This window comes from Euwallacea similis, chromosome 22 (genome assembly GCF_039881205.1).
Source record: "Euwallacea similis isolate ESF13 chromosome 22, ESF131.1, whole genome shotgun sequence".
Taxonomy (NCBI): Eukaryota; Metazoa; Arthropoda; class Insecta; order Coleoptera; family Curculionidae; genus Euwallacea; species Euwallacea similis.
In genome coordinates, this window is record NC_089630.1 from 3,114,414 (window position 1) to 3,137,466 (window position 23,053).

The following is a 23,053-nucleotide window of genomic DNA, read 5'->3' on the forward strand; positions in this document are numbered from 1 at the left end:
ATGAAAAAACCCGGTTCCCCTTTCCTGAGTAAATTTCATCCAAAAGTAATTAACACCAAAATAAAATCGGCTCTCATTTGTCTAATTTCATTATCCACTACTGCTTCATTAATCAATGGAAGTGTGAAATTCTTAACCTAATTAAACAGTTATATTAGAAAGTAGCAAATATTAGCCAGACTAAGTCGAACTTCCAGACATTCGGATTTTCTGTAAACATTGAACAGCTAACTTACGAACACTTAAACAGTCACTGTGCCATAAACTATCTCCCTCATCCCGTGTTGTCATTTCCTTTACAAAAACAATTTTTTGTGGTAATAATAAAAATACAAGAGTTATCTTCATTGTTCCAGATATGCATGCTTCTAGACGTGTTCCTTGAGACCAATATTTTGACTTCCTGGATCTCCATCTACCTGGCCCTGCCAATCCTGTCTAGTAGTGCGTGCAATCCCTGGATCTACGGATATCGCAATGCAGAATTACGAGCAGGAGTTAGGAGGGTAGTAGATGATATTCTCAGCACTTTAGGGTTCACATATCGCAGTCACCAGATATCAGACCGAGATCAAATTCCTCCAAGTGTAGCTGCAACTGCAGGAGAACCAGCCACCTTCATCAACCACGTCCAAAGAGATGGAGTTTGTTGGAAGTCTGAGGGAGATTTTCTGCTGGTTCCCATGGCCAGGCAAGAGAGTTCAGGCGTGATTTCCAGTGCGGAAAGTCAGAAGATTTACTGTAGTAATCCTAAAATTATTTTGCCCTGCGAAACCCCTAGACTAATGCTGAAAAGCAGCAGGAGTATGGTGGAGAGTCTGGCGATGATCAGAGGAAGCGATGTGCTGATCGTTAAGGGGACCAATGCTATGAAACACGGCTCCAGTGTGTTATAGAAGAGGTTGTTGGTTGTACCATCGCTCTATCAATCTATGGAGCTCCATTTAAGCGCTCCCCATTTGCTCCAAAGAAACTTTTAAGATATGAGGAACGCATTGAGTTTTAGAAGATGTTGGAGATTGTTCTTCCATATCAAAGTATTTTTGAGGTTTTAGACAAAGGTTTTAAGTGTCAAGTTGTTGCTCAGGAAAACTGCATGTGTTAAAGTAAATATATTGACAGAGATATCTAAGGATCAAAATTATGGTTTGTGATGAATAAAGATTTATAGGAATTTGGTAACAGGAAAGGGATCAATTATTGTTAGACTTTAGAAAACACAGTATAATTAACAAATACGTATAATAATAATAATAATAATAATCGTACGGTTCTAAGAATCTTGTCGTAAAAAATATTTTTTATCCAGCCAGACGCAAATTGTTATATCTCTAAGATAGCTAAGTAAGGAAATTGCAACAGTATTAGGCGGGAAGCCACAAAACAAATTTATGTTTTTATATATAAAAATAAAATATATTATAATACATAAATTTAGTCTTTCTTTTTATTTGATTTCTCTTTAGAGGAATTTTTTCGAGTGGTATTCGTTGGATTAAAAAAAAATTCACTCTATGCTCTCCCCTTTCCCCTCCTCACAACGCCTCATATTCTGCACGAAGGAGACGAAAGTGTTTTTCGGAGGAGCCTCTAAAAACCCTGTACCTCAGACATATCTACCTATTGTATAACCCTGGCAAGTGGTGTGAGTATTCCTCTTCAGCACCACAGTGTTAGTACCAAGGGATGATCTTCATTATCCGGAGGTGCATATGTTGGTCTAGTCTGCAATAACCTGTGAGTAAATATATTCTACAAAATCAAGACTTATTATTCATTCTTTTTTTTTCTGAATAAAACCTCACACCTTGACGCACTTGTATCATTTGTGATCCTATATCACACCAAATCTGATTCTTGTCCTATGATGACTGAAGAAGCTACATTGCAAATTCCTTTCTCTATCTTTTTTTTTTTGGAAATTATACGCCTCAAAACTCACTCTAGACAACTCATTCCGATAATGAGAACCGGCCTAGAAATTCTCGAATTATCAGTTTGATCTAGGGTTTGCTTTCATTGTTTGCTCAAATCATCCTATAAGAAACCACAACCTCCATCTTGATCCAGACTGAAATTTCCGGCAACTCTACCAAGGCGTTGAAAATCACTTCCCAAGTGGTTCTGGATGCACCGGGGATGATCAGCCAGACCACTTCCTGCAAATTTTAACCACAGTAGGTCACAGAGAGTTTAAGACCTAACAATCCGCATTACCCCGTATATGACATCAAAGTCCGAAAATTTCCGTTTGTAGGAGATACTTGGTATATGATATAAATAAATTTTCAGCAAATTTAGATAAAAAATAAAAAAGTAATTAAAAAGGAACGAAAAAAAGAGTTTTTTTACACTTTGTAGATCAAAGGCGAAGCGTTTTTGGATATGACTTTATATGAACCTTTCGTTTTAAATTTGGCTCAAGATTCACTCATTAGAATTTTTACCATCTATTCAGAAACACCTTGTATAGATACTCCAATGGATTTTATGGGTGCATTAATAACCTGAAGTCTTCTATAAAAATGCCGAGAACATTTTGAAATTTTAGGTTAAAAAAAATAAACTAGAGAAAAACTTAAGTTTTAGTGAAAATTGTTGAAAATATCAGAATTGTAAAAATCTAAAGATACGCCAATGTGTTATAGCCGATTTAAGGTCTCAAAGTTCTTAAAATACTTAAAATAAAATCTCAGAATTTTGAATAATTCCCTTTAACAAAAACCCTCAAGATAGGTTAATGCGTTATGCCTGACTAGAAAGTCTCAGCTTTTCTCTTTAAATCTAATAATAACCCAATAATGACAATAATCTGACTGGATATTTACAATAATTTTTCTTCATTAATATCAGGGGCGCAGTGAGGATGATTTAAGCATTTAAGCATAAGATTTTGGAGCAAAAAATCTAGAAATATCAAGAGTACTTAATTATCCCAATAATTAGTTATAAACATTCTTTGTGACTCGACTGCACGTTAATGTATCGTTTATAATTTTCTAATGTAAATCTTAATAAACATTAAAATTTGCCACAGTTGCTATAGATATCAAAAAATGTTTAATTACTTTGCGGCTATTAAAACAAACTGTACGCCAATGCATTGTTGGTACTGTAAACTTTCCTTTGTAAAACCAAAAATTTCCTGCTTGAATTGAGAAACAGTATTTTGTATTTTATTGATGTTCATCACAAAATTTGGTAGAAATCTTAATAAAGGAAACCAACCGTGAGAACTTGAATATTTACGCTCTCGGAAGCGGAAATATTTTAATAAATTCAAAATTAATTTTTTTAAAGTTGCTATTCCCCATTTCAGTTAAATTTTTTTACCATTTTATGCCAGAAATCTAGTCGAAAATAGTTACCTGCATTTTATTTATTTAAGCTTTTTTAACTAATTTTGGAGCACATACGTAATAGAACTTGCATAAAACGAGTATGCATAACAAAAAAAGTAACATGAGATTGATGTCTTGTACTGGAACTGGCAATAATTTTAGAATTGATATTCTGGAAAAAATTCGAAAAATTAGTGTTTTAATACATGAAAAAAGTAGATATTCGTATGTTTTTGAGGCTCACATTTCTGTAATAAAATTGATAGACCTGTTATGCGTAGCTGAAACGATGCAGCCTCGCATGTAGAAGCAGCAAAAAATTGAAAATTAACTAAAAAATAGCGGTTACTGTGATTGAAAAGTTGCAGCCGATTATTATTAAATTATAGTAAATTCGCCCATAGAAAATGCTCGAGAAAATGTTATAATGTATGTATTGTTTCAATCTTGGTTTTACTATTTTTAAGCCCTCCCATAAAATGGTGGAATTGCCTCGGGAATTGCACATAAAACGGCTACGTAAGTACAAAGCAGCCTTATTATAATATCCGTTATTTTAATCACTACAGTAGAACCTACATAATCTGCTAATAAAAATCGTGGTTATTTTTTGGGTTTAATTTATTAGGTTGCTTTGCAAGCAAAAATATACGTTGTTTATGTCGAGCATTATATCATTTACGCCCGCGTTACATGTTATTTTCAGTATATTTTATCAAACAATAAAATACTTTCAAAATTAATATAATACTGTAAAAGATTTATAAATGTCTGTCAATGAAGCGTTTATATACTAAATTAAAAAGAACAAATGTATGCAGGCGAGTCGCATGGGAGTAAATGAAGTCTGCTGCAAATGAAAAACTAAATTTTTAAGCAGAGAGTGTTCAAGTAAAACGTAAAAAAGGAACGAAAGTGACGGCACTTTATTCTAGCTGTTGAATTAATATTTCTTATAATTTACGGACCAGATTCCGTTTTTCATTATGAAAAAAGGTCAATCGCATTATCAGTTTTCGGCAAGGAAATTCAAAAAAGTTAAACCAGTTCCGGATTAAAAACGAAAAAAGCATGAGGATATCTCAAGTTGTTTTAGACTACTGGCAAATTCAGTTGCACTTTTTTATCACGAAAAAGTAAATTTGCTATGGGCCACTAGTAAGTAAATCTGTTAAAAATCAAATTTATTATCGTTTACCACTGGTTGTTGGGAAATCAGTTTCTGATCGGCTATAGGCATACCCAGGAAAAGCCTGGTGAGTTCAGGATACCCAGAAAAAAAATGAAATTTTAGTTGCCTCAAAAAATTTAAATCTGAGACAAAAAATTGTTGGGTAGGCTGAAACAATCAAGTTGTTATTGACTGCTGGGAAAGAAATCCGTAAAAAAGCAGATAAATTCCTGCTAAATTGAAAAGATGAGGTCAATTCATGATAGTGGGAGATCATGACAAAGTCAGCTTTATTCAGGGAACAAGTAAAATGGGTGAGGTTATTTTAAGCTTATTATAAGTTGATTGACATATGTTTCCGCCAAAAAATATCAGTAGCGTGCCACTCTGCGTAAATAATATCTGAAGATATGCGTACAGGAACGCCACTGATTAGCCATAGAATTAGGATTACTAATAATAGAATTATTTTTGTGATTAAAATACGGAGTTGTATGCCCTATTAACGCAAACAAAAATAAAAAGCAATATTTCAAGCATTTTTAGAGAAATTTAAAAATTACGATTTTTGAAGGAAAACTATACTGTATAGCTAAAAATTTGGGCCATTGCGGACATATGATCATATAAACTTTTCTTCCTCACGTGACCCGAGGGCTCTCACAGCGAAAGTAGCACGACATTAAAGAACACCCCGTATACATATAAAACTTTTACGTTTCTTAGCGGTTAATAGTAAGTTAGTTTCGGTTATAGTGGCATTAGTACAAAATGAAGATGTTTCGAAGGTACTGAAGTTGACGTGAAGGTAATTATAATTAATGGGAAGTCCAAAATTGTTCGGGTTGTTGCCGATTGCCGGTTAGAGAAGACAGTTAGATAAATTTGTATGATTTGTAAATCATAAAAAAAAAGATCATATGTTTCAAAGTCATGGTAAATTAAGCAATGGTAATTAAGAGAGAGAGAGAGAGAGAGAGAGAGAGAGAGAGAGAGAGAGAGAGAGAGAGAGAGAGAGAGAGAGAGAGAGAGAGAGAGAGAGAGAGAGAGAGAGAGAGAGAGAGAGAGAGAGAGAGAGAGAGAGAGAGAGAGAGAGAGAGAGGTCATCAGCAGAAAATTTGGATGGTTTCGGTTACGTTATGAAAAAAGTAAAATGAGGCCTTAAGCCGCTGGTAAATCGAGACAAAAAAAACAAATTTAGCACTTAAGCACTGTCAACTGCAAGAACAGACAGCACTAAGGATGCATAGGGTGTCCCAAACTTGCGTGTGACTGTTGAGGTCTCAGAAATTACAATAATTGAGGAAAAGTGGAGGTAATATGAAATAAAATTAAAATTTATAAAAAAAGCCTCACAAGTTACCTTTAACAAGGACAATTTAACAGAAAACTATGTATTTTGTTTTGATATCAGAAAGCAAGGGTAATTTACGTAACGAATTTCTGAACTTCCCTCCCCTAAATAATGTTTAAAGTTTAATAACATTTCGTCCTCAACAACATCGAAAGGAATTTTTTTCACCAATTTACAACTACACTACATCCCCAATATCCATTGTACTCAGTGACTGGGGTATTTACTGAGACAAACCATATTAATTATATCAAACCAAAACATCCAAGGTAATTAAGCCTGAAGCTATCAACCCCATTATTAAATCCGATAATGGGTTGCTTCCGCACATGGATTTAAGCAATCTATACAATATTTACTCGGATTTACCATCCCGGATTTTCGTGTTATCAGCCATTAATGAAATTGACCCATTTCGCACGCTACAATCAGCCGTATCACACCAGCTTCTATATTGCCCTTGTCTGGAATTCATGAATTAACCACGATTCATGACATTATAATTCCTAGGACCTTGACCGCATTCTGAAAGAAGTCGGATTAGAGACTTGATTAAGGATATATTTTCTATCCAAAGCGGAGGTGTAGGAAATAGATATTTCTTTCGCAATGTGAAAAAACTGGAAATTCATTGCCGCAGCACTTTTCATAACCAAGGCGAAGACAAGGCTGCAAAGGGTTCAAAAAGTGGACTTTTTTGCAGAGTAATACAAATAACTTTTTTCTATTTAAAATTTTAAAAAATTAATTATTCGTAATCCGAAAGAGAATCATTCTGAATTCTCCAATGAAAAAGAACAAAATAAGGACACTTTATTTTCATTTTTTTTTGCCATTTTGAAATCGATAAAATTTCAGTTCGAAACCCTATATTCTTTATTTTATATACACTTTAAGATACTATTGTAAAAGCTCCAACTATGCGTTATAAGAGAGAGTATCAAATTCCTAATTGTCGTGTTCAGTTGAATTTCTCTTCTATGATTTCTAATTTCCTATATAGAACTATCTGCAAATTACGCCCGGTTTCTCTGGGAAAAGTGTTATTAAAATTGTAATTAAATCACCATCTTTCATTATGTATCTAATCGCTGTTTAAATTCACTGGAGGTAAATTTAAATTGAATTACTGCACTCCTATAATTTATTTTTATCATATTTTGAATAGAATTTGCGCAGCTGAGGCTAGTTTAATTTGGTGCAGTAATTTATTTTTTGTTTTTCTTTTCTATCTTCAATTTACACTGTTAATTTGCTTTTTTTACTTCACATTTCGACATTTGTAGCTCGGCCAAATGACCAACAGGAAGGATTTATATCACTACCAGGTTCCACCACTGGGTTAACTTCAGGAAGTTTTCATGTTATTTAAACACTTAGGTTTTTATATAATTTTATTCTTCTATGAAAATAGTGACAAATAACTTGAATTCACTAAAACTTTAAATTACAATCTATTGAAAACGATAATCTCGACTACAAATTGTACTGAATAAACGTTTGCTCATACAAATATTCTAAAACTACACAAGCACAACAACTATCCATTGGTTCCCTTCTTACATTGTTAGTTCGCTTGGAAAACCCATAATTTCAGTCTTTCAACCTTAAGTATACGGGGAAGTTTGAAAGAATCATAATCTCCCCCTAGAAACACGACTTAATTTAAATATATACTTAAGGCAAAAATGTTATTGTGTAACAGCTAGCAACGGTGTTTCTAATTTTCTAATAGGTGTAAGTGTTTTTGTAATAAACTACTATTGTCCCACTAACTGAGGTTTCGTACCACTGCCCCCGAATACGTACTCAAATAATGTGAGCTTAACCGTAGTAGTCCTATATAATTAGGTTGAGTATCAGACTTATGATCTAGACTAGCAATGCATAATATAAGACGTTTTGGTGGTTGATGTTGGAAAATGTTTGCTTCCTGACCTGGATTAGCCCAATGTGGGCAATGCAGGGTGCGTCAAAAAGGGCTGAAAATAACCACCAAAGGCAAAAAGAAAGCTGTATATAAACTCCTAATAAAATATGAATTGGACGCATCTCTTTTTAAATAATTTTATGTTCGAGCTTTTCTATCCTTTTTAGATTTTCGATGACCGCATTGTGTTCGTCCAGTAATTTCCAGAACTCGTGCTTCCTGTGCTCCGCTTCCTCCTGAAATATTAAAAGTGTTCGATTAGTCCTAGCGGAGGTCCAATTTACTCTAAATTATTTTCAGGCTAATTTGCCGAGGGTTTGAGCGAATTAATGGAAAAGCCTAATGCTATATCAACTTTTCTCCTTTCAAATATGTTATTATTTATTTTTAAGCGGTTAGTCAAATATTGACAAATTCTCGCCTATTTATAAGATGTTTTTCCAGCTCTGTACAATGTGTATTGTTTCGCTTAAAGGTAAATCTTATATTGGAAAAACTGCCTGGGCGAATCTGTTGTTCGTCTTATGACGTAAACGGAAAATCCTTGCTGTAACTTCTAGGTAACAAAGAACAATTCCACCACAGAACAAAAGGATGATATCAAATTATTCAAATATTATGACTTATACGTAAACACGAGCCGTATATTTCATCAGCACCCGTGAAACAGATTAAAAAGTATTATTTTTAAATTTGTATGTCAAGTACTTTTGAGCTTACAAGCAAATATATTCCGGTGATAACTCCATGTTCCAACATTGTAAATTTGAAGGCAAATTAACGTAATTTTAGAAATACTTTCCTATACGATTTAGGTTTTTGATTGTGTGCTTTCGCTAATTAAGATTCAGCCAACTGGACCAGGGCCATCCACATTTTTGACTTTTTGGAATTAGAACGAGCACGGTGAGTTATGATGGACCGAAAATAACTAAAAAAAAATTGGAAAGCATTCTTTGCAGTTGGAAATGGAGAAGATTTTCGAATTTTGATCCTCAATGGAGTTTTAAAATTTACGAAGTAATAAATTTAGATTTCAACCATCAAGTTCAAATAATAATAGTTTCGTACTTTTTATTGTGCAAACTGATCACTATTTAAAAACAAAAATCGCATTGAGGAATATGACTGAAAAAGCACTAAATTTTTTTCTAATATTTCATATATTTTTTTAAACAAGAATAATAATTGTCCCCACAATGAGAAAATAGATATTAGTGAGGCGGTATTATTGGGAGGTAACGTCTGAATATTGAATAAGATGCACTCGCTTACTTCATTGTCTTCACAAGGCCTTTTACACCTATACAGACAAAAGGACCTATGTATTTTCTAAAAATAAAACCTGAATTTAAAACCAGAATTTAATTTATAAAATTAACAAAAATGTTTTCACATCTTTAAAAGAGATTTTTTGTGCCACCCTGTAGAGTGGTCAGTCTTTTAGAAGTTGCTGAATTAGATCTTTCAAATATACGAAAAAGGAATAAAACCTATCAATTCATTTTTGCACGCAGCTGGTGTTAACCATTTTCATTAGAAATTATCTCTTGTGGCAATCTAGGTGGTGTTTGCTATTGTTTAATTAAAAACAGGCATATTTTAAAAGGTAAAGGCAATTTCACAAAATGGCCATATTTCCATAGCAACGCAATGTATTAAAAATATCTCAAAAACGTTTCGAGGTGTAGGCAGAACAATTCATTCCACATCGAAAAAAACTATTTTAGGCTTATATTTCCCAAATTACTGGTAAAAACTGTAAAACGTTGCACTGCTCTGTATTCACACCCTGTAAATAGAATGACTAGGACTTGCAAGTGAACACCCGACTCCAGTGCCACAGATCAAGGATGACGCTTTCCACCTTTGGATGAAAAAATCCAAAGTTTTTAAAATACGGTTATAGTTAAGTTTGGACTTTTGAATCTTTGACCTTTTTTTAATTTTTTCTTTTTCCAAACTTAAACGATTGTAGCTAGTTAAACCATCAATCACTTTGTGATTAAAAATCTGCTAAAGCTTTCTAGAATCTCCATAATTTGAAACACTCTCTCAGAGACCAAGTTGAAGTATGAATAAGAATTAATAAATTAATATACTCTAAAGTCCGAAAATAACATTTTAGGGCCATATTACGAACATCAGAGTCTTTCGTCAAAGGTAAATTGACAATTATTATAAATAGCGAGGTGAACATCCATATTTTTTAATTTTATTTTCATATGTTTGTGGAAGCTCTATGAAACAAGGTACGCCAGTGTTGAGTTAATAAGCGAAAGCACACATTTTTTGATGTTCTAAAAATATCTATCACAATTAATTCAGAGAATATTAATATTTATTATGTGGGACTAAAATACTTAAAAAATAAAAAAAGACGGGTTTTTTCACTAATTTACTTTTAAAAAATGTGTTCTGAGAAATATCATAAACTATTGCCATTGGCTGTGAAAATATCCACTAAAATTTAAAACACTTAGTCGTTATTGCACAGATCGGTGACATGCAAAACGTACTTAGAACTTAAGAAAATTGTGCATCGCAACATTCATCAGTTTGTTTTTGAAACTTATAATAACTCTGAGAAAGAAGAGAAAACTTCTCTGTGCCTTTTCTAAAATAGAAAGAGGATGTTATTCATTTCTACTTGAACTCTCGTCCTTTTGCGGATTTGGTATTAACTTTTCCTTCTTTTTATTCATGCGCACAAACTTTTCCATTGTTGAACATTCCTGGCTGGCTAAATCATAGGGGGTATTCATGGTGAAGTTGTCGTGAATATTCTGAGTTCATCTTCGAAGTTGTGGAAAATTTTGGTGTTTCCACAATAAGCTGAGACGATGTCTGCTTGTGGTCCCCTCCTTCTTGTCCTTTCACCCTTTCCGGGACACACCTGCATGTGCGTATGTCTTCGGACATGCGTAGCATGGTGTGTCCGATCCCACTTTGTGCGCGCATATGCTTGATGACGCCAGTAAGTAGAAACGCGGGTTGCTGCGTTGCCTAACGTCCTCTTTCTATTTCTGTTTGAACGCTCATTTATTTTGCCATAAACGTTCGTAGCGAGACAATCGGGACATGGCAACGTCCTTCACTTCATATTGAGACAGGCTTGCTAGTGAGACTCCAATCAAGAAATGTGCTGGGGTTAAACGTAAATAGTAATTTGCGCCGCTAGGGGTTGCTATTAGGGGCCGTGAGTTAAGGCATGCCCCGATTTTTATCAGTAAAGAGTACATCTCTTCGTAGGTCAGAGAGGATTCATCGAGGACACGATGGTTGGTTGATTTAACCGCAGCTTCCCATAATCCTCCCATGTGGACACTACGCGCGGGTAAAAAATGCCACCTGACCGTTAACTAAATATGCCGTCACGGCATTGATATGCGATTTGTCGTCTATTAAAGCATGAAGTTCGAGAAAATGGTTATTTAATCTTATGAAATTAGAACCGTTATCAGATTGTATATCCGTGGGTTTCCCTCGCCTAGAACAAAACTGTTCCAAAGCGTTTCAATCTAGCGGACGAACAATTCAATGAACCAAAGCAAATCGATGTTTTGTTAGGGGTAGATATATTTTGTAATTTGTTGGGCTCAGAGAAACTAAGATTAGGGGATAAGTTGCCGATGTTATAAGGAACGTTTTTTTAGGCTGGTCGATATAGCAGTTTTTTAATTGGCTAATCAGAGAACGGTTTGCAGCTTATCAACGAATGCAGGGAGATTCCAAAGTTAAAGTTATTCTTTCGCCAGCGAATAGGGCTTCATGAAATAAGTTTATTTTTACTTCGGCATTTTTTCGAAATATCAACATCAATAGAGATACATGATGTCAAAGTTTTATTTAAAAAATTAAAATTTATTAATCATTGCTAAACCACTTGAGATAAATAAAATTAATAATAAATAATAAAATAATGAATAATAGATAAAAACAAAATTTTCCAGCAGCCTTTGACCAAAGGATCAATAATTTTTAATTTTAAATTAAAACAACATTTAGGCGCGCATTCAAACGGTTTTGATTTTTGTACTCGAAAACAGTGAGTCGTACCAAAAAATAATAAAAGAGCTTTTCTTTTTAGAATTAAACAAGGAATTCAATAATAATTTTTATTTTTAGAAAAATCAGTGGCATACCACTTTTTTTTTTAATATTAAACAATATTTTTATTCACGCGACACTGGTAAATGGACACCAAAAATAATTTTATTTATTGAGGAATTTCCCTCACACGTAACTATTGACATCTACAAAATTTTGTTTAATTATCTCAAGTGGTTTGGCAATTATTAATAAATTTTAATTCTTTAAATAAAACTGTGACACTCTGTATCTCCATTGATGTTGATATTTCACATTTGTCGCCCATTTGTCGCCAACCCTGTCGCAAGAAGTAGGATCAAGAGAAAAGGATTGGACCCATATACCAAGCAAGGCAATCTGGCTCGAAGGGCCAAATATTTGATCCAGAATGGAGGCTCAAAAGTGGTTGGGTCGACGCGGCTGTTGGAACGACTTAAGATTATCGTGGACTGGATACTCACGGTCGAACCACCCTGAAGTCGCAGTCTCTGGGACACGGTTTTCTGGTCAAAATTAATCAACAACCTGTTTGACAATAACAAAGGTTTATTGATTACACTACTAACTGACTTGAAACCATATCGATATATACGAGTACAATTAAGACAAAGTTAACATCGAGCCACTACAGGATATTAGTGGTTCACCTAAGTCTCCGTGACAAACAAGACGATTTAAACTAAATGGCAAAATCGGGAAATGTCATCGATTCACAACTAATGAGAAAAGACCCCCTGGCCGCTTTGCTCAGTTCTTAAGTACCAAAAACTGAGGGCCCCAGGCATAGGCGTACTCCCACTCGGAACCCATTGTCGGTCAACTTTCTACCTACAGCTTTAGAGCGTAACATTTATGTTGGCCCTTTATCGGTTTATTGCAGTCGAAACGTGCTTACATCCAAATTGCAAGTTTTGCCAAAAAAAAGTGGCGGAAATTCTAGTGCCCAAGAACCCTCTTAGTGGAGCATAATGGTTCTGCTATCTAGTTATGCCGGGAATGTTACCAACACAGATGGCGATGTACATGGGCGTAACATAGGGTTTAGACTTAAACTTATAGACTAATATACATCGATCTAATAGGACCAAAGTCTTAACACTTGATACGAAACATTTCTTTGTAGGGTGGCTAGTATGAGAGATACTTCGATATTCCAGGTTAAATATTACACACTGTATTTTCATATGAATCCTGTACTATCAATCTACAGTCAGTCGCATAAGTCTACGTACACCTAGCAAACTCGTATTATTTCACAGTTAGAACCATGATCCAAAACATATTTTTAACTATATTGAAACCTTCTCATAAATGATCATTATTGGTAATTAAAAATTTGGGTTTCGATTAGGTTGGAAGAAAAAAAATCAACATCAAAATTTCCGATCTTACAAAAGTGAACATACAGCAGATAAATTTTATTGTACTTAGAAAAAAAACAATAAAAAAACAAATTCATATTTTGTTGGTCCACCTTCTACATATACAACTGCTGCAACCTTCTGGGCATGGATGAAACCAAATTTCTCATAATATCTGGGGTAACTTCACCTCAAAACGAAGTTAACGCTCTTTTTAGCTATTCTTTCCCTGAAATTTCGTAATTTTGCACCCTTCGCTCTAATTCGTCCTATAGGTAGTCGATAGGGCTAATGTCTGGCGACTGTGGAGGTGAATGAAGTTGTGTGGCACGTTGTAAAGGAGCCATTCTTTGACAGTCAGGGCGGTATGTTTGGGTTCGTTGTCTTGTTATAATTTCCATTGAATCCCAAACGTTCAACTGAAAGTAATAAATTATCACGCAAAATTTGGAGATACTTCCAATGATCCATTACAGCTTTAATGAAAACCAAATATCCCACACCAGCCGCAGACATTGAGCCCCATACCATTACATTGCCTCCGTTATGCTTGACTGTAAGTCACAAGTTTTCAGGTTTAAATTTTTCATTAGCCATATTTTCTTTTACCATTGGAACTAAAAATGATGTGTTTGCTTTCATCAGTAAACAAGACCGAATTTCAAAACTCAAGACCCTTTTCTAAATATTTGTTCGCAAATTCTAGGCGTTTTCTTCTATTTTGCTGGGAGATCAGGGGCTTTTTCTAGGAACCAGTCCATGAAATCCCTTTGATCTCAGAACTCTTCTTATAGTTTCAGCACTGACACGTTTACCAGTTTCGAAGCACTAATTTTCGAGTTAATGCGACTTTTCTACATATTTTTTAGGGCCTCCAGATCGGGGTTCATTATTAGTCGAATTTGTTAAAGTAAAGTTTTTTATAATGGTGTGCGCTGTAGATCGAGCCAACTTAACAGTTTTTGCTATGTCACCACAAAATTTTCCTTCGTGTCGTAATGAAACTAAAATCATCCCTAATCCCCATTTTAGTTGCAGTAGCATGGAGATGGCTTTTTAAAATATTTGTATACACATTTTGGTTCATTATTCGATCTATAAAATGAAGCGATCCTGTTCCTGAAGTGCTCATACAGCCCCATACTAATATCGCACCTCCGCCGTGCTTTACGCTTGGTCGCAAATTTTCTTTATTAAATTCAGTGCCCTTTTTCCGCCATACTTTAAAATGTCTTTTATTTCCAAAAACTTCAAATTTGCTCACATCAGTGAAAATCACTCTATTCCAATATGTTATGGGGGTGTTAATATAAGTTCTAGCGAACTCTAATCGTTTCTTCCGATTGACTTCGTTTATAAAGTATTTTTTACGAAGTGCTCTGCCATGGTTCCCCTTATTTCTTGAATAATTCCTAATGGTGCTGGCCGAGAGGTCCTTACTGTTGAAAATTCTCAGTTCTGTAGCGATTTTTTCTGCACTTATTCGTGGATTTTCTTTCACTTTTCGTGAGATTAGACGTTCCAAATGATCATTTATTTTTCTTGGCCGTCCCGAGCGTCGTCGATTTTTCAATGTTTTTCGCAGACAATATCTCTTCGTTATGCTTTGGATCGTAGATCTTGATCTACTTACTATTCGACTAATTTCCACCAATGATTCGCAGTCATTATGTAGTTTAAGAATTATTCGTCGCAATTCTTCTGATGTTTCGCTGCCTTTACGGCCCATGATCGCAATGGACGAAAAGTTTTACGTAATCATCCCCAACGAACTAAACTAACTTAATTAAAGCTGATTAATTATTAATCAGCTTTTTTGGATAGATCACCTCTGGACTAGTTTAGGGTGCAAAATGGAGAAGGGCACAAATACTTTTTGCGAGCACATTCCTGCACATTTTTTTGTTTATGTTGTTATTTTCGTATCGACTGAAAGTATTTTCTTCTTTCTTGGTAAAAAATATATCGTAAAGAGGTCAAAGAACGTTTACGATTATTTGTGTTTTTTTTTGAAAAAATTGCCTAATATCATCAAAACAATACTATTTATATAAAATTATCTGGTGTACGAACACTTTCTGCACTGACTGTAAAAATATTGCTTAGTTTTCTGAAGCATGTCGTATTAAAAGGAAGACCCCTACTTATGTTACACCCTGTATTTAAAAATACTTTTTGGAACATGATTCTAACTATGAAATAATACGAGTTCGCTAGGTTTACGTAGACTTGTGTGACTGACTGTACGTGATCATAGTCATTGACTTCCCCAAATACAATTAAATTTTGTTTACCATAACTGCAGCTTAATGAAGGTATCACAGGATACAACCAATAGAGCAAAACTTTTAACGATTCATATCATATCCCAAAACCCAGTGTTAAATACACACACTAAAAACAATACCGGAAGTAAGCCGTCCCACACCACACGAAATCCACATACTAAAACTGAAATTCAGATTGAAATTTATCGTATGTTTTCGATAGAACTTGGCCTGGTTCACAGTGTTTGTGACTACACAATTTTATTATGGTTCCAGCGATCATGAAAATGAATCTGAATGTTAAATTGCTGCACATTGGAAGCCAGCAAACTGCCCATTCAGCTTGTGTTTCATTAAAACTGGTGCCAGTGTAAATGAATATTTCCCCTCTAGTCCTTGGATTTGAAGCCAGCTGTTCTTTATCACTATCATTCTTGATATATGTATTATTACAGCTAGTTTTATAACTGAAATTGTTTGGCAACTAAGGCCATATCTAAATTTAGGGGACAATAAAAAAGCGGAGTTAATAATTGGAAAGGTTAAAAGAGACAAATTTAGTACAAAGGACCGTAAGGGCAACAAGGGCTTAAAGTGGCAGTAATAGAAAATGCAGGGTGTAGCTGAATGTCTTGGCCGAACATCACCAGCGTGATTTATGAAGCCAAAACGTAAAAAAGTTTCTATGCACGTAGGTCCACAAGGCTTTTGTTTAAGATATACAGGGTGTGAAATTTAGTGTTTTTATTTCGTTTCTTTTGGATATTTTTGGACAAAGGTCTAAGAATCGGACAAAATTTGGTATGCAGGATTTTTTTATGACGCAAAGCCCAAATATTATCTACATTTTTTGATTACTGATAGAGGGTGCCTCATACAGGGTCCCATCACATTTTAATCGACCCTAACTTTTTTGTCCCACACTGTATGCCAATTTCAACTGCAAATATTCTTTTTTGCTTTAAAAAGGTACACCTTGTCGGTGTTGCTAGAAGCAACGGTTTCCGAAAAAAAACGCATCTAAAACTAATGATGTTACTGAATGGAAAGTTGTTGAATGCGTTTTTTTTATTAATATGCATTTTTGACATTTGTCCAAAAGATTATTTTTTGTTTTTTATTTCTTATATTATATTATATATATTTTCATCTTTATATTCAAGAAAGCCCAAATAAAAAAAATAAAATTTCAACACCCTGTATCTCTTAAACGAAGACGTTGTAAACATCCATCAGAACTTTTTTTACCTTTTGGTTTCATAGATCACGTTAGTGAAGTTTAGCCAAGACGTTCGGTTACACCCTGTATAATAAAAATAATAATTTTTGTAAAATTCTAAGCCCTACCTAGGATAATTTGAGTATTAACTAGGTGCTCTAAAAAGGATTTGAATTTTTATACAAGGTGGGACCTAAATGTACAGGATGTTTCCAAAAATGTGAGCAATATCTCGGAAATGTTCTTGACAAAAGATTATATTTATATTTATAAATTGTTCTCCAAAAACTTACTTTTACGGAATTACAGCTCTTCAAAATTTTAGAGCGAAAATGGTATTTTCTAAATAACTTTTCTTCCAGATGATGAAATTTAATAAATTTATTTCAAAGTAATAAATTTATTTTTAACAATTTTAACATAAACATGTTGTTTGTTTTGATTTCTAGGTGATGCAGTGAAAAATAACCGCAAAATTCCATTACTTTTATAAAATACGTCCTTTAATAAAATGGTAGTTTTCTGAAAAACGATGTGGTTTACGTACAGCAACTAAGAATACCTTTTTTTTAGGTATGCCGAAAATCTCATAAACCACATAATAGTTTAAAAAACCGAAGACCTTGAAAGTTTAGGGATCAAGGAGTTGCTCCCTTCCACCTCCCTGCAGATATAGAAAGAAGTATTTGGTCCTATTTTATTAACCCTTGATATGTTACACGAATGATCCAAAAATCGTTAAATTTCATTGACTGGAAGAAAAGTTATTTAAAAAATACCATTTTCGCTATAAAATTTTGAAGAGCTGTATTTCCGGAAGGTATGAGTTTTTGAAAAACAATTTACAACCTTTTGCCAAGAACTTTTCATTTCAGGGATATTGCTCACATTTTCGGAAACATCCGGTATGTTTAGATCCCACCTTCTATAAAAATTCAAATCCTTTAGAGGACATTTTCCACCCTAATGATTTCTCACTGAAAGCCAGATATGAGGAAACCCTTAGTGGTAAACCTGAAGTAAATTTTTTAAAATGCAGCCAGGAAGTCATGGGCGTAGAAATAGAAACTTAGGAAAGAGGTACTTAAATCTCCATTTTTCAATTAAGCCACAATAATTCTTAGATTTTTCTTCTGATATTATAGTTAATGTGTGGAAATATGTTAAAGTTGTGCACCAGATATTAAATTAATACTTTCAAGTGTATGCAAAATGAAAAATAGTATAAAAGTTGTCTGATTCTTATTCAATGAATTTATCGTTAATGGATTGACCTACTTTTTTCTAATACCCTGCATGCCTATCAGCTTTGAAAGATCTATAATAACATGAAATAAAAATCAATTTAGAAAATAATTTTTATGTGATATCTGTGCTTGATAAGAATTATGCTGAATCACTCATAGAGTACAGAGATTCAACATTGAAGGAATTAAAAAAAAAACTATTATTTACGAATGCCACTCTGAGTTCTTGAAGTTGTTCAGCAGCTAAGCCTGTACATAAATCTAAATTTTGAAAACAAACAGGAAGAAAAATCGGCTTAATACTTGGAGAGATTGAGAGACAAATCCAATAAGATCGCCTAGAGCCTAACAAGGGCTCAAGTTGGCAGTAATAGCCTGTTTACAATGGCTGTGCGTCTTACCTTTCAAAGGTAATTACTCCTTCTGGGAGCGGTCAGTGTCGATAACACTACACGATCTTCTAACTCGAAATAGGTTAATCTTGGTAAGGCCCTATGTTTCAGCAGGGCTTTGTAAACATTCCATGAACATTAAGAGTATTTAAGCCACGAAATTACGTACCAATATTTTCTTAATGGAAGCATCCGAGTATGATCTCGTATAGACTCTCGGGGCTGCGGGAGTTGAGTTGGTAGTCTGAGCGGGCTTCTGGTCTTTTGTCTCTTTGCTTGAGTCGAAATCGTCTATGATGATGCTGGAATTCAAATGAGAGAGGGTGATGAGCTCGGACTATACTCGAATAATATCCAAACTTTCTCTTATTACGCTCTAATTTATAATATTAGGTTCAATGTCTCTAACTCTATATTCTCCTCTCCCATCCTCGGCTTTATTAGTTCTTCGCCTTCGCGTTTTAAGTAGTAATTCAGATAGTAAATTGGTCGGAAGTTGACAAAAAAGACATTTAAGACGAAACGGGACGGAAGGAACTTCCCTTTTAGTTCTATAATACATCTTTGTTCTTCGTACATCCGCGTTTAGTGGCAAAAGGAAGTTGGGCTATATGTGTGTTTAAGAAGGTTGTTTAGTTTTCGGCATCATTAAAAACGTGTTTTTGATATAAAATATTAGATGTTTTCTTATGAAAATCCGGGATCAGCCATGAAAATTCCTTGCAGGATAAACATATAAAAGTTTAGTATAAGCATGTAAAATTTCCGATCGTTTGGATATTATTTTTACACAGATATCGAGTAATGCAGCGGTTTTCGATCAGACTGTTTTCATGTGTGTCACAAATCTCGCAGTCGAACAGTACTAAAACATCCTTCAAAAGTTTTAGATTGAATTAGGAACCTTGATTTAAGGGTGTAATTGCATGTAGAGATAGAAACGGCCCTCAACAACTCAGCAAATTTTAGAAAAACGAAGTATTCCTGAATATTTTGATTTTCTCCAGAAGTCCTTTTATTCTTTACGGTTCAATGATAATTTTTCAGCAATTCTTCCCTTCCAGAGGATTTCCGGGCACCATTAAAATCTGAATTTCCTTTTTTAGATGTTTGGGAAAGTTGTTCAATTTTAGATGTATGTGCCTCCCCAGGGAATCTAGAGAATTCGCAAGGTAATATTTTCAGGTTAAGATTTGCCAGCAACTTTTAGCCCTTTGGATTTCCAGAATACTTCCCAAACAATTCCGGCCACTTTGGGAAGTCTTGTCAGCTTGTTTTGACGAGCGCCTCATACCCGGAATATTGGACTTCTTGGGAAGATGTATTCTTGGAATTTCATTCTGGTTTACCAGCAAAAGATACTTTCTGAAAAAGGGACTTCCAAAATTTTTGTTAAGGTTCCTGGTGATTGATTTCGATGAAAAACGAACTCGCAGGTATTGGTTTTTCGAATTTCAAAAAGAATTGCTGGAGGCTTCTGTTCTGAGCATTTTTGGAAAATTTGAGGTTCACTGTTGTCCTCGAATGGTCTCACCTTTTATAAAGGAGTTAGTTTAAGCACTGATGAATAGTAGACAATCCGTACCGTTTTAGAGCTGACTCCTGGGGGTGTCATAAATTAACATAATTTCGTTAAATTCACATTTATTAGTAATTTTGGTTTCAATGAACAAGGACTCTTGATTCTCGTGAAGGACCATTGGAGATTCTTAAACTTTTATTTCAAAGTATGCATTTTATGAAATAGTATATACAGCGCATTTCAAATTCGACCCTCACCATTAGGATCTCGGAAACTAGAGGAGATACGAAGAAGTTTAAATGGGGACAAAAGTACGTAATTTACGGCTTGACCAAATGGTATGTTCAAAATTTGAATTTTCCAAGTACTTTCGAAGATATTCGAAAAAAATTAAAAATTGGAGATTTCGTTTTTATTTATTTTTAAGATTATTTGATAAGGAAGTCCAAAACCCAAGCACATTTTCATTGCCACTTTTTCTCAGCTACACGAGGACGTGTTCAGATTTGTCATTCGACGTTTCATCTTTCGTCTACCATCATCAACTTTTTTTATGGGCGCTATATTGGATCTTTCGACAGAAAAATAGTGCGTTTCATTCTGATTTCATTGGTATACAACTTCCTATAATTTGCTACTTTAAATGCTCAAATATTTAAATAAAAAGAAATATTACCTTAGTTGGCCTTGACTCCATCGAACGATTTTCTTTTATACGTATTACATGTCAGGACTTGTCAAGCGAGATCGGCGCGCGCAGATTCCAGTGAAAATGAGTTTCACAAATAAAGAAAACGAGATATGTTAAGACTTTATTACAAATTTAATAGAAACAGTACGAAAACAGCTCAAATGTATTTTGAGTTATATCCGAAAAGGTACCAAGGCCAACTAAGGTAATATTTCTTCTTATTTAAATATTTAGGCATTTAAAATAGCAAATTCTGCTTTATTCGCGATGCAAGGGCGCCCGGTAAAAGTAACATTTCCGGGCCTTCACAACATTTTTGGGAGTTTCCAAGCCTGAAATTCATTTACAGGGATCTTTTGAACGCGCTTAGTCCTTGTTAATTCGGACTTAGGTCCGTCACCTCCAGTATCTTGAGGCCAGGTTGCGATTTTACCTTACTCCATGTGTTCGAAATTTTCAGCGTTCTTCGCAAAAGTATGATAAATATGAAGAGAGCAGAAATTACAAAATGGAAATTTGCAACTCGACTGCTTAACAGTTATTCTTCCGCTTGTTCTGCTGCGGTGCTTCTACCGGAATAATTTCATGCCTCTCTCTTCGTATATTTTTATCTTATTGAATGAATTGGTTTAGATGCAACTTAATTTACTTTGGCGTCATTTGCTTTGTCAATCACGTCTTAATTTAAGACAATAAAGCTCGACTCGAGTTGAGCTGCTTTTAGTAAAACGTAAGTGACCTTTGCTTGTAGGTGTGTACTAAATGATGTATCCGAAAGATATTTAATTATAGTATGCTATATATCAAATCCTACCACTCACATGCCAGTAAAATACACTCAACCACTTAAATTTCAAGTGGGCTTAATTGACATTGGCTTCCATCTCTTAAATCTGTCTGCGCTTACCATTCTGATTTACGTCAGTCTCTTTATCATTTGCGTCATACTTGTAATAATGGTAATAAAGGTTGATAAAACAATAAAAACTCGGAAATACGCTTATCATTTTGGGATATTCCGTCGAAACGTAAAGTGCGCTTAAAACAAATTTAGACAGGTATGCAAAATATTCAACTTTCAAGCCTAAATCTGACCGATTTTCTGGAAAAGATATTTACTTTGGAGAGCAAATGCGACCCAAATTCCGGGATTCCGTTGAAGCAATTTCGATGTCAACACCGTCGATTTTATGCTGCTTTAGTATTTGAATTCAAAATTTATCGAGTTTTTGTTTATAGTTGTTGCGAGTATTAAGTTAAGAGCAGTTTCTTTGTGGGGAATTTCTAATTTTAAAAATACCTATTCCTACGGGCTTTTATTCAAAATAGGGAAGGCAAAATAACGCGGAGGAAAAATCCTTCTATCCGATTTTGAGCCGAATCCATCAAAGTCCAACCTTTATCTCACTCCTCTCTGTTTCTAATTCTAATTAGGTTTGATGGAAAGTTCTGTAAATACATCAACCATGAAACCCGGTTTCCAGTTTGTTCCTTTTTTATACGACTGCTTTATTTTGACTCAATGAAATATCGGGAATTTTATGGAGATATAGAGCTGAATTGTGCAGGGACCCAAAAATATACGGACAAACTTTAAGGAGTGGTGATAGACATCAATATAAACTTTTTTTAAAAATAAACATATGTCCGCAAATGGATCGTTTAAGCAGAAAAAACGCAACACGGTTTTGGTAATTATAATCATTTTTTGTTCATGTTAAACGTAGCTTTATTGATAAATAAACGATCGCTTAGGATAATTGTTCAAAATATTGACTATTTGCTTCAATACAAAGGTTCAATGACTCGCAGACCTTATGGAATATTCCGGGAATAGCTTCTAGATGTGTGCAACTGGCCATTATTCTTGCTAAGAGATCTTTCTCATTACGAATAGGTGTTTCGTAGACTAGAGATTTGAGATAACCCCAAAGGGGAAATCCAGATTGTTTAGATCGGGAGAACACGCGGGCCAGGCAACAGAACCTCTTCCAATTCATTGGTGCAGGTTCTTCAAATGAGAAATTAACGTATTTTTTTGCTTTGCGGGCACATGTTTATTAAAGAAAAAAGTTTTTATTGATGTCCCCCACCACCCCTTAAAGGTTGTCGGTATATTTTTGGGACACCCTGTATAAGAGTTTGTTAGGAATGGGTTTGGTACTATTAATTAGACGCATAAGAGTATAAAAAAGTGAGCTCGTTATAATTACCTAGAGGTATTTGTTTCAAACCTACATGGATTAAGTTTCTGTCAATAGCTATTAATTTAGGTCTGATTAGTGTTGGTATTTGATTCGGTATTTAATTTGAGCATAGACGAGGTTCTGAATGTTGATATGTGATTCTATAATAACGTGCCCTTATTAAGTAAATTGACAAAACTGATAGGTACCCGGATTATATTAATTAATTTTTTTTTTAATTCGATCCCCATGTTAACTCTAAACCTTGTTAACTACCTGC

The 23,053-nt window shown here is 34.4% G+C and overlaps 2 protein-coding genes across 4 annotated transcripts in view; one reads left to right on the plus strand and one right to left on the minus strand.

Moving 5' to 3' along the window:
• The window catches only part of LOC136416042 (adenosine receptor A2b-like), a 56,261-nt gene extending 54,881 nt beyond the window's left edge, over positions 1-1,380 (plus strand). For both annotated transcript variants that reach the window (XM_066401018.1, XM_066401020.1), the window contains one exon: positions 357-1,380. In XM_066401018.1, coding sequence (XP_066257115.1) covers positions 357-896 — 540 coding nt within the window. In that variant the 3' untranslated portion in view covers positions 897-1,380. The remainder of the gene's footprint in view (positions 1-356) is intronic.
• Positions 1,381-7,429: 6,049 nt separating this feature from the next.
• LOC136416046 (uncharacterized) overlaps positions 7,430-23,053 on the minus strand; it is a 31,892-nt gene continuing 16,268 nt past the window's right edge. For both annotated transcript variants that reach the window (XM_066401027.1, XM_066401029.1), the window contains exons 2-3: positions 18,544-18,676; positions 7,430-8,032 (exon numbers count right to left, since the gene is read on the minus strand). In XM_066401027.1, coding sequence (XP_066257124.1) covers positions 7,925-8,032; positions 18,544-18,676 — 241 coding nt within the window. In that variant the 3' untranslated portion in view covers positions 7,430-7,924. The remainder of the gene's footprint in view (positions 8,033-18,543; positions 18,677-23,053) is intronic.